Below are 11,335 nucleotides of genomic sequence, written 5' to 3' on the forward strand. Positions count from 1 at the left end.
TCCCATTGCAAGCTGTACCCATTCCCTCACTGCTCTGTCCATGCATGTAGTTAGCAGGGCAGGCCAAAGTCTGAAAGCAGCATGCATGCCGTCCTCTTTGTGGGATGTTTTGTTGCTTGAGCTGTTCATCTTGCTAGGACATGGCAAAGAAATATTCCATCTATTTCACTTTTTTTCCAGCGGGTACATATTGAGACAGAAATTGCTGGAGGAAATAGGACTAAAAACAGTTTATAGAGGATTGAGCTATGAGAGGCTAAGGGATCAAGGTGCTAGTGAAAAAATAAGACACTGCTCCCTTTCTACTCCTGCAGAGTCATGCTGCCCCATCAGCTTTTTTGCTGCTTTCCCATTGTGTGAAGTGAAATGGGAACATTCTTATTGAGGGCTTTTTGACAAAGAAAAGGAGATAAGGTGGGCGATAAGGAAACAATACCCTTTGTACTAGTGCATTCTTGTTGCAAGCAGAACGTAGCTGACTCAGAAAGCAGTGTTTCCAAACGGCAGCCTGACTTTATTGCAGGACTTGGTGGCAATGGTGTCTCATACTTCTCAAGCTTCCTTTTCTTTCAGTCTATGCTTGTTCTTTCCGGCACAAACTACTAGCTTCTTTCAGGCTGAACACTCTCTTCTTTATTTTGCTCATTTTCAACATCATGCTTCCTTCCCTGCTATAACCATGGTGCACGTCCAACTTACCAAGCACACCACAGCTCTGACGGTTGTACCAGCACGTTTTCCCTCTGACTATCCCATGCTCTACTTCTGCTCCTGACTGATGATCGCACAGCCTGCTGGAGAAAGGTTTGTCTTTTGCACTGTGCAAAACCTTTCTACATCAACACAGACTCCTGTGACACTTTAAGTAACTCCTTTTGAAGGAAACAAAAAGTTTCACTGACAAATATGTCTAGCATCATTTTGTTTCTATATCCTTGATGGGCAGGTTAGTTGGTTTATTTTTTCCTTAAGCACTTATACTATGAACCATGTTTTCTATTGCCTTATGCTGTATTCAGTGAATTGCACACAAATGGTTTCTGTGAGACCTTTTCAGCTTAATATCTGGGTCTTTGTACCAGGTGAGCTGCTCTGTTTATCACAGGTATTTTTTATATAACTTTTTTTTCCCCGGGGTTCCTCCTTGAATCAAAGAATAAATGGTAAACTCAGTTCCCTTTCCTCAGTAATAAAAGACGTCTGTTCTATGTGCTGGGAAGTGGGAGAGACTTTCAATTACTCACATGCACCCCAGCCACCATTTCCCAGCTGCTAAAAACATATGCTGTTGTCCTGGTTTTGTCTGGGATAGAGTTAATTTTCCTCCCAGTAGCTGGTACGGTGCTGTGGTTTGGGTTTAGGATGAGACTAATGTTGACAACACACTGTTTTAGTTGTTGCTAAGCAGTGCTTACACTACTCAAGGACTTTTCAGCTTCCCATGCTCTGCTGGGTGCACAAGAAGCCGGGAGGGGAGGCGGCACAGCCGACCCCAACTGGCCAAAGGGATACTCCATACCATATGACGTCATGCTCAGTACATAAACTGGGGGGGAGCTGGCTGGGGGGGATGGCAAATGCTGTTTGGGGAAGGGCTGGGCATCAGTCAATAGGTGGTGAGTGGTTGCATCACTTGTTTTTCCTGGGTTTTGTTTCTCTTTCTCTCTCATTATTTTCCTTTTTATTACAATTTATTATTCTCATAATATTTATTATTTTAATTATTCATCTGTTCTTATCTCAACCCATGAGTTTTCTTACTTTTGCTCTTCGGATTCTCCCCCCGAGCCCAGCGGGGGCAGGAGGGTGAGCGAGCAGCTGTGTGGTGCTTGGTTGCTGACTGGGGCTAAACCACAACAGCTGTGTAGCACCAAGGTAGGCGACGCAGCTGGTTGACAAAGCTGTAGCAGGTACAGCTGTGTTCAAGAGCAATGACAAAACAGCACTCAGGTACCCAACTTGTAACTTCCACATACCTCATGTCTGACAACATGCCAGGGATTAACTGAGCAGTGTAGCTATGGGGCTTGACACTCAGTTTGCAACAGGACTTCCTTCTCCCTCCCAGAAAGGGAGGTTCTCCACAACAGCAAAATCCAACGTAAAATGTTCTCACTGTATCCCTCCTGCTTGTGTTAGCTCCTCTGAAAGTGGAGGACTAACAACTTCAGTGCTGTGCTTTTGCTGGAGCGGGATAGACAGGATGGAGTGGGGGTGCAAAGAATCCCTTACATTTGTGTTATTTAAAAAATAAGCTCTGAACCACTTCACTCCCTGTTTGGACAGTGACTTTGAATACAAGAAGTGAGGAAGCGCAGGGAACTAAATGCAGCAGGGAATAGAGAAAAAAATGGCTGTTAATCTTCAGTGTAATCCTGCCTGCTTCCCCTTGCTGATGTGCAGCGTTAAGGACATCTAGGAGCCCTTCTTTCCTTACATGGAGAGTAAGTAAATCCACAAAAGTGCTGCACCTTGGCTCTACCTACCCTCCCATGGGAAAACATCCCTGCATCATGGTGAGGAACAAGAAAATTAGTATTCTTTACACACCACATCAAATACTGCTAAATAGGAAGAGAGAAAGACAAAGCAACAACACAGCTAAATGTCATCGGAACTGCTGTACAGGTAAGAGTGTGGGATATTGGGTGGAGATATAACAGCAAAAAAAGAGCAGGAGGGAAAAAAAAAGAAAAAGAAAAAACATTGCTATGTAACTACAATGGCAAAATGTGCCTTGGAAAGGCCTCCATTTTTGTTTGTGAGGGGGCAGAGGACTGTCACCAATGCATGCAGAGCTTAAAACAAGAAGGGGGAGACACATACCCATACCCCTGCTTATTCAGATCCTTCACTTACACATAGAAAAGGAAAATCAAAGCTCATTGATTAAAAATGAACTACACTGAGGTGTTCAAAAAATCAAATGCTCATTTCTGAAGTCAGGAAACAAAACACCTTCTGGGAAGCAAGCTGTGCCAAAAATCTGCTTTGGGTGGCTGGAATACGCTCTGTGGAATCGACTGTTCATATTTTAATCAACCTTAATCAGCTGTAACAGACAAAAGCATCCACCCAGAACAGAGTGACTACTCTCTTCTTGTGAGAAGGAGACCCAAACCCGTTGCCTGGATGTAATTCTCTTCAATAGGAGAAAAAACTCCAGCAAAGAAAGGGGACCAGAATTCTGACCTTCTGCTTTGAGTGAAATGGTGATGGGCCACCTGGCCTTCCTGGGCTCAGATTATTATTCCATTAACTTCAGCCCTACCCGTAGGTAACAGCTATGACTTACAGTTCATCTCTGGTACAAAATAATAAACAGAGCTGGCACTCTCCTGGCTCTTGACTCTGTTACTGCCCAGATAGAGGAATGTCTGATGCTGCCACCAGACTTTATTGCTCGATGGCGGGATTTTAGATAGCGCTCTTCTCATGGGACATCACTACAAGTCTGTTTCTCTAATGCCAATACTGTGCTAACATAAAGAGCTTATGGACACAACCACCGCTGCTAGATGGCTTTATTGAGTGCCTTGAACCACATTCCCCCAAAAGGTAATCCCCTAATTTCCAACCTTCAAATGAAATTAGAGGCCTTTTTGTTGCTGTTGGAACTGTCCACAGTGCCAATTCTTCCACCATCTCCACCAGAAACAAGTCATCCTTTCCGTGGCCCCCTCAGCCATGGTGCTATTGAGGAGCCCAAACATGTCTTTTTCAGGGTATTTCTGTATCATTTCCAGCTCCTCCACCCTTCTTCATCATTGACTGCAAAATACCCCAAGTACTGTAGGAACCAAGTGTGTTTTTCTGCAAAAAGCCTGAAGAAACCACTGTCAGCAAAACAGCATTGGTCCCAGCCAGGCCAAGTCAAGCTGTTGGAGGATGATGGTGGGAGGATGATGGTGACAGGAGGAGAAACGCTCACTCTGACGCTGCCTGTACTGCGCTTTGACAGCAAGTTCTTCTGGTGCTGTCTGAAGAGCAGCTTTCAGCAGACCATAACTAGCTTTTGGCATCAGGGTACCTTCCGCATCTAAAGGCTCCGCTACCTTGAATATTTCTACATTGCTGGTGGTTTGGACATTTTCAGCAGTGAAATGGGTTCTAGATGAGGCTCTGGGGCTGCCCTCACCCCCTGCCAAACCTAGTTAACACTTCCTAGTCTGTGGAGTCTGCAATCCACCTTCTCAGGTGGAACAGGTTCGGCCCTTCAAAGCTCTTGTGCAGTGATATGCATCCATGAACAACGTTTTCAGCAAAATGCTTTTTCACAAGTGCACAGGATATAACTGTGTTCACAGAAGACTTCCATGACCCCTTGACTGAAGACTTTTATGAGCACTTTATAGCTGCTTACAACAGAGATCTGGGGAAGACTCAGTAGCTCCTAGATTCTCTTGCTATCTCCAACTCCGGCCCTCCGTGGGCGTTGCTTTCCGTTTGGCCCAAGCCTTCAGTCACACTGATCCTGGATTGCCTAACGAGAGAAGAGAGAGCGCAAAGTAATTTTATGCCTGTATCCTCCTGACAAAGGCATCACTGCAGAATCCCAACTCTTGCAAAAGTTTCTTCTAGGACTGGCACTATTTTGAGTTTTAGTAAGCCATGCAACCAGTGTCATAGCTTTTTCTGCCCAAAGCCTCCAGCTATCCTTCTTCTTTTCTCTCTTTAATGGGGATGGAAAGAAGGCAGCAGTGAAGGAAAAGCCAGAGTTATGGCCTCTCTCAATTTTGGTAAAGAAATACAAATGTGCTTGTCCTGCTGTCTTCTCAGCCACTGCAAGAGTGAAGAACTGATGCAGAGTTACCAGGCTGGGGCAGGGTGTGAATTTTGAACAAAATACCTTGTTACAAAAGAAGCAGCAACATCTAACACTGGGGAGACTAAATCAGCAGTTTTCAGACTGGTATGTGAAACACAGCAAAGACCAAGAGCAGAAGAACCGAGGTTTAGAAAATGTAGTGTGTAATGGTTTCTTTAAATGTTTGAACCACACAGACCTAGACACACTTCTACTCAAAGACGCAAACAGGCAGAGCTGTTCCTTACCACTCTGCTAACTTCTGTTCATACAGCTCCCTGCGCTCACGATTTCTCTTCTCCTGCAAGGTCTCACCAGCAAGCTTCTGCATTATCATTAAGAGGCCCCCTGCAGGGATCCTAGAGGAGGAAGCAGAAAAGTCACAAGTCACCCAAGGGACACACAACAGTAGTAACTTACCGACATCGGCAAAAGGAGCATGCAGGGGACCAGCCACCGGATCAGTGGAGCATAACATTCCCCAATACTCACATCGCACCACAGACTACAGCACTCCTATTCTAGTGTCAGCCACCAAACACAGCCCGCCTTCAGCTGTGACTCACTGCAGCCCTTTCGATAGCATATTTTGAATTTACTCATTGACAGGCACGCATAGGGCAAAGGGGTGGAAGGATTTAAAGTGACCAACCAACACCTGTAGATCACCTAACCCATAATTTAGAAAGTCACACACCTGCTTAGCTTCTGCCTGGCTCTGGAGGTATTTGTGTTTTCATTGGTAAAGCTCCCTAGGCTGCTCCAGACATGCCCACAGCTGCCGTCATCCTGACAGTGCTAAGTAGGGCATATAAAGCTCATTCACTTGTCCAGGCAGCATCCCCAAATTCATTTGTGAGGATATTTACAAGTCAGTACGCTGAGAAGAAATCCCAGTTCTGCTTGCAAAGCCAGAATTCTCCTGAGTTAAGAGGTCATTGTCCTGATGGACAGGTCCCCGGAGAGAGAACCATGGGTTCCTCCATGCCCCAGGGAGCTTTAGGAAGTACACGACTGCAAGACATACACAAAGAGATGTGCCACCTTACGGCCTTGGGTTGTGCAGCCCAACCACACAGCTTCCTCCTCAGCATTTCATAATGGCTGCTGCTCCACGTTTTGACTTTGATGGAGCCTATTTTGCAAAAAAAATAACGTTTACACAGATTCCTAACCTAGGCACTGGCAGTTCCCAAGGTGTCCCCTTCTTCAAAAGGTGTCATCGTGACATCCAACGCCCCTTGTGTGCCCGCTGGATTCTGAGCTGCTACAGGAGCGGTTGCTGTTGCAGCTGAGAAGGGAGCCCAGAAACTCTTACGCTCCTGCCTTTACCCACAAACAACACAGTTCCTTTAAACAAACGGCCAACGGTACTGCATAGAACCACTGGGCTCACCAGTGACCACACCAAGGAAGGGGGGCAGGAGACACGTCTATAAGCCATCTAACTTCGTATTTAACAGTAGTTAGCGTCTCCTCTAATAAGCAAACAGCAGCAAGTAAGATGCTCTATTAAAAGCACCAAGTTCTTATCACTGAGGCAGCAGCAAAACACAAATCAAGAAAAAAAAAAAAAGAAGAAAAAAAGCAGTTTAAAGGTCGGAAGGAAAGTCATCACCATGAGGTCCCAAGAGAGATACAGAAAATCCCTCAAGGCAAGAGAAGAAAGGAAGCTTCTATAACCCCACCTATGACTCAACGTTTGGTGTGTGAGGCCACCATCTAACAAACACCTTAAAGAGTAGCTGTGTCTCGATCACTTATCAGCAGCAGTTACAACTCACCCAAACACTGCTCCGAACACGAAGCCGCCTGCCAGTCCCTGCAGGCCCAAGTGCATTCTGAAAAGGGCTCCTGTGAAGGCTAAAAAAAAAAACAAACCAACAAAAAAACCACATTGAAACCACAAACAGCCCCCCACCAGCTATCACATACAGATGGAGGGAGCTGCTTTGCTGCATTTCTCCTCTCCGTGAGCTGACATCTACTTTTAACAGAGCAGAAAGCAAGCGCCGTGGCCAGCGGGAGGAACCCTCACCATACAGTCATCATGGTCTCTGCACTAAAACATTGCACAAAGCTCATTCTGCTTCAGAAAAACTCCCCAAGAAATGCTAAGAAATAAAAGTATCTATGAAAGTAAAACCGGGCTTCCTCCAGGCTGCAGCATGATCCCTACCCCCCTTTTGTTTTTTTTTAGTTTTCAGCAACAGCTAATAATAGTAGCTGCCATGTAAGGCAGAAAAGATCAGTAAAGCACGTATCCAGCTGTAGGGGAACAAAGCCTGCAGATCATTTACCCAGAGCCCTGTTGCCAAAAGCGGACAAACCTTGGCATGAAGAGGGTAGTTTATAAACAGTGCACTGAACCGTTATAAAGAGCAGAAATAAGAAATTACTTCCCTGCTAAATAGGTGGTTACGAGAGCAGGCTATGCACCAAGGGTTCCCTTTACCCTACACAAACATTTTTCACCCAAAAAACTCCAACAAGTATTTTGAAGATGAACTGATAACCACAAAACTCCCCAATGGTTTCAGAAGTGCATCGATAGCTCTCTGCTGCAAAGGCATGCGGCAGTTCAACAACAGAGCAAAGTTGCAATGGCAGTCGGTAGAACAGGAAACAAAACCCAGGAGCACAGAAGCTAGAGACCTCCTCAAATCCAAGAGATATGGATTTCTGCTTATGCTTTTCTGCTTATGACCCTAGCTCTTCAAGAGGAAAGTACACAAGGTTATAGCAGTCTTACCTCCTGCTGAAGCAAAATTACTGACGGTGGTTTTATTGCGGTACACAGACAGACCCGTGCTCACTGTGCTGCAAAGATAAGGCCCAGAAGAAGTCAGCAGTTGCACATGGAAAAGACAGGTAGCAAAACATAGCCAGAAACAAAGCGGGATTTCATTAAGCCAACCCTCAGGTTGCCTCTAACTACCTTGCTGCCCATCTGTCCAGAGCGCACACGTGCCAGCCACGACTGCCTTGACTTCTGTGACTTTACTGCAGGCAGCTGCACAGCCAGAGGCCGGGGAATACCAGGATTCCTGGCCAGGATCTGGGACATTCTTTTTCTTTTTAATCAAAGATATTTTTTTCCATCATACATTAAAGGGTAAAAGGAACAGTCAGTCAGTCCTGACATAGCACCTTTAGCCCCAGAAGCTGAATCCGTACGTCGTTAAGTTCCCGCCTGATGTAGACAGTCCCCACCCCTAGAGCTAAGTCACACAAATGATGTCAGCAGAGTCACCTACTCTTGCAGCATGAGATTTCCCACTAGGGTAGGTACACCAAAAACATCAGTTAAGCCCCAAAACACACTCTCTTCTCAGTTCAGCCGCTACATCCTCCCCAGCACTTTATCGAGCCTCCTGCATGACATCTGCAAGCCAACAGTGACCTTCCTCTCCTCCCCAACGCTGTAACCTCACCCTAGCCTTCGTACAAGGGAAAACAAACAATTTGGTTTTAAGCTGAGGAACTTAAAATTCACACAACCACGGGACAAAACCTTGAGTTGGACTTTAGAGAAACAATTCATGCTGAGTGGCAAATATCTTCTTTCAAGCCCTTTTACAAAGGGGTGGTGAAAAAGGGCGATGATCTGACTGCATGGGAGACATCTGGTGGAAGAGGATGAGGTTACATCTCAAGCCCAGGAAAATGCTCCAGGAGAGAAAGCAAACAGTATGCTAACTAAACCTAAGCACAGACATTAAACCAGAAGGAACCAGAGGAACCAAGCAAGACTGAGGAAGAAAGTCAGAAAGGAACAAAAAATTAGGAAGCTGGAAATACAAAATAATGCTAGTTAATACTGCTGGTATCTTAAAAGCAGAAGGGGAATGTAAATAGAACATACCTGCAGATGTAGTCAATCCAGGTTTAGGACTACATATAAATTTACCATTTTCAATGTCAGGGAAGGAGATATTCCTAGGTTAAAAGGGCACTATTTGGAAAAGCATGCTTAGTTTGATGCTATATTGTCAGCACTGAGACATCTGAGGGAGAAAATCAGGGAAGCGGAACACTATCTCTGCGTTGGTTGTACGTGTAGGAAAAATTTGAAGGCCTAAAGAGGTACCGGTAGGTCTGATGTTCAGCAACTGCTTAACAACAAGACAATCATCTGCAAGCATTTGAGGACAACAACAAAGAACTGTGAGTAATGGTCGTGTATACAAACTAGAGGTAATGACACATAACGAAAAGGAAGAAAACGAGCACGGGATAGAAAGTTCTTCCAGAAACAGCCAACAGACTGTAACAATCTCCCAAAGAAAAATGCAAAAAAAAGAGATGAAGCAAAAGCAGAAAGAAGCCATCAAGTACAGGGAGGAACAGTAGTCAAGTCAGTGACAGCATGGATTACAGGTAAAGAACGGGGCTTTTGCTGTTTTAGTTTTTGTGTTGGTTCATCAGAAGATGTGAATTCTGGGATAATTATAAAGGTTAAATCCTCTTCATGTTCATGCCTTATCAACAGGACTCGCTGTTAGCAAAACACTTTGAGCCTCAATCAATCACCAGCAGTGCTGTGAGCACTGCCAGCACAAAGGGCTCCTCACCACTAGTGTTTAAGCCTAAGCCAGCTCTTCTCCCACTACCGTCAGGGAACATACTTGAATATTGTCACAAAAGCAGCTACTCTCCAGCTCCAGCGCCAGCCGTAGCGGATGAAACTCCTGAGACCGGCACGATGTGCAGATTGCTAGGAGGAGAGAGAAGACGGGTTATGGATCACAGCCCGGCTCCACCACGCCAGCACCACCAGCCTGCTGCTATCTGGGGTAGTCACCACGGGTCACTTGGGAATGGTACCCTGACCCTTAGGGATGGAGCTGGTCACCTCCAGAGGAAAAGCTGCCTGCGTTTACCCCAGCCACCAGCAGGAAACGCAAGAATTAATTCCGGTTTGTAATGTCAACTGGTCCTTCTAATCCTGGTGCTGAAACACATCTGGTGGAACAGGGAGGGCTTGAGTAGCAGAGGAGGAGAAACAGGGGACAAACTAGAAACTAGTTCTGCACTGGTATGGGTTTGTAAGTGTTACTAAATAATAACCACTAATAACCATAATAAGTAAATAATAACCACCTACTTTAAATGTTAAGAGACCATCAAGCTCTGCAGTTCAGCACTGGCACTTAGAAGTTTGGCAATAAGCGGCTTTTAAAAAGACATGATAGACGCAAGCTTCATAAAAATTAAAAATATTCCAGTTAATACCAGGAAAGTAAACAAATCCCCTCTTCCAGCACCTGCGGTGTAAGTGCGTAGCCCGGGCGCAGATACACACAGGAGTCAGCGGAAGCACAGAGCGAAGCCAGGCACTGACGCTTCGCAGGCCGCTGCGTCAGGGCCAAATCTGAATGTCGAATGACGTAAAATTAGGCAGATTTTTAAAGGGTTTTCTTTCCCTAATAATCCAGGTAACCAACACTTTAACTGAAGGGCAAACTCCCAATGCACCTATAAAATGTCGCAACTGCTCTTTGTTGCCAGGTGTGGCGATAAGCTAAAAGAACTTTAAATGGTCTTAAAATAACTCGGGCGCATGAGCGGACGGCACCGGTTCGAGGCGACGGCGTGAAGCCTCTTGCCAAGGGACCACTTTAAAAGCCAAAAGACTTTTCAAGGCGTACTACCCGGCCGTTTAACGCCCGCTCAGAGGTGCCCGTTACCCGCCCCACTGACACGAGCCCTCCCGGTCTCCCGCGGGCTCCAGCGGCAACTCCCTCCGCCGCCGGGCGCCGCCTCACCCGCCCCCACGCACGGCGCGCCGCCCGGCGCGGCCGGGGCTCGTACCACCGCATCGGCGCGGTTCTGGAAGAGCTCCCCGTGGCTCCTCTCAATGAAGGCCTTCCGTCCTTGGTAGAAGGCCGGCACCCCACCGTACACCCAGCCGACGACTCCCCCGGTGAAGGCCGACTTGACGATATTCATCGTTTCCTCCGGGTACCGGTGCCGCTCGCTGCAAGGGAACGGGCAGGGCTGGGCTCCGCGCTCCGGCGGGGGAGGCACGGGGGGCCCGCGGGGACCCGCCGCCCCGCCCCAGCCCACCCCAGCCCGGCCCGGCCCTCACTCGCGCCGCCACAGCTCGCTGAGCCGCTCCCAGCCCGTCTGCGGCGGCGGCGCGGGGCGGCCGAACCGCGCCTCAGCGCCTGGATCCACCGCCATGGCCGCGGCCCTGCCCCGCTCTACCTCTGCCCGCCGCCGCCGGCAGCGCCCCCTGCACCCCCGGCGGGGCGCGGCGCGGCGCGGCAGGAGGCGCGGGTCTTGCCCGCTCTACTACGAGCAACAAAGGGGGGGGGGGGGGAAAGAAGGGAGCGGAGTAAAAAGCCCCCGCTTCCCGGGAGCGATGAGCCAGAGGAAGCTTCCAGCCGCCGACGACGAGTCTGGCGGCAGAGACAGTCGCAATGTTACTGCGAAAGAGAAAAAACCAGAAAGACGCGCTCCGCTGTCTTTAGGGAAACAGCTGGGCCCTATCCAGCTCTTCCACTGCAGTTCTGATTAAGCAAC

At 47.5% G+C, this 11,335-nt stretch overlaps 1 protein-coding gene across 1 annotated transcript; it reads right to left on the reverse strand.

The window, feature by feature from the left end:
- Window positions 1–3,506: 3,506 nt before the first annotated feature.
- TIMMDC1 (translocase of inner mitochondrial membrane domain containing 1) lies at window positions 3,507–11,031 on the reverse strand. Its single transcript, XM_064469333.1, has 7 exons — window positions 10,899–11,031; window positions 10,622–10,787; window positions 9,436–9,524; window positions 7,560–7,627; window positions 6,592–6,670; window positions 5,056–5,166; window positions 3,507–4,483 (listed from the first exon to the last, which is right to left on the reverse strand). Exons 1-7 carry the CDS (start codon window positions 10,991–10,993, stop codon window positions 4,384–4,386), a joined length of 708 nt encoding a protein of 235 aa, XP_064325403.1. The 5' UTR covers window positions 10,994–11,031; the 3' UTR covers window positions 3,507–4,383.
- Window positions 11,032–11,335: the final 304 nt, after the last annotated feature.

This window comes from Phalacrocorax carbo, chromosome 1, assembly GCF_963921805.1.
Source record: "Phalacrocorax carbo chromosome 1, bPhaCar2.1, whole genome shotgun sequence".
NCBI classification, from domain to species: Eukaryota; Metazoa; Chordata; class Aves; order Suliformes; family Phalacrocoracidae; genus Phalacrocorax; species Phalacrocorax carbo.

Bases quoted from the DNA above. Each gene is read 5' to 3' on its own strand.
- TIMMDC1 (XM_064469333.1), bottom strand. From the start codon at position 10,993: ATGGCGGTGGATCCAGGCGCTGAGGCGCGGTTCGGCCGCCCCGCGCCG. The intron at 7,628-9,435 runs GTATGTTCCCTG...TTATCTTTGCAG, and splicing joins GCTTTTGTGACAATATTCAA to CACAGTGAGCACGGGTCTGT. The intron at 6,671-7,559 runs GTAAGACTGCTA...TTTTTTTTTTAG, and splicing joins TAATTTTGCTTCAGCAGGAG to CCTTCACAGGAGCCCTTTTC.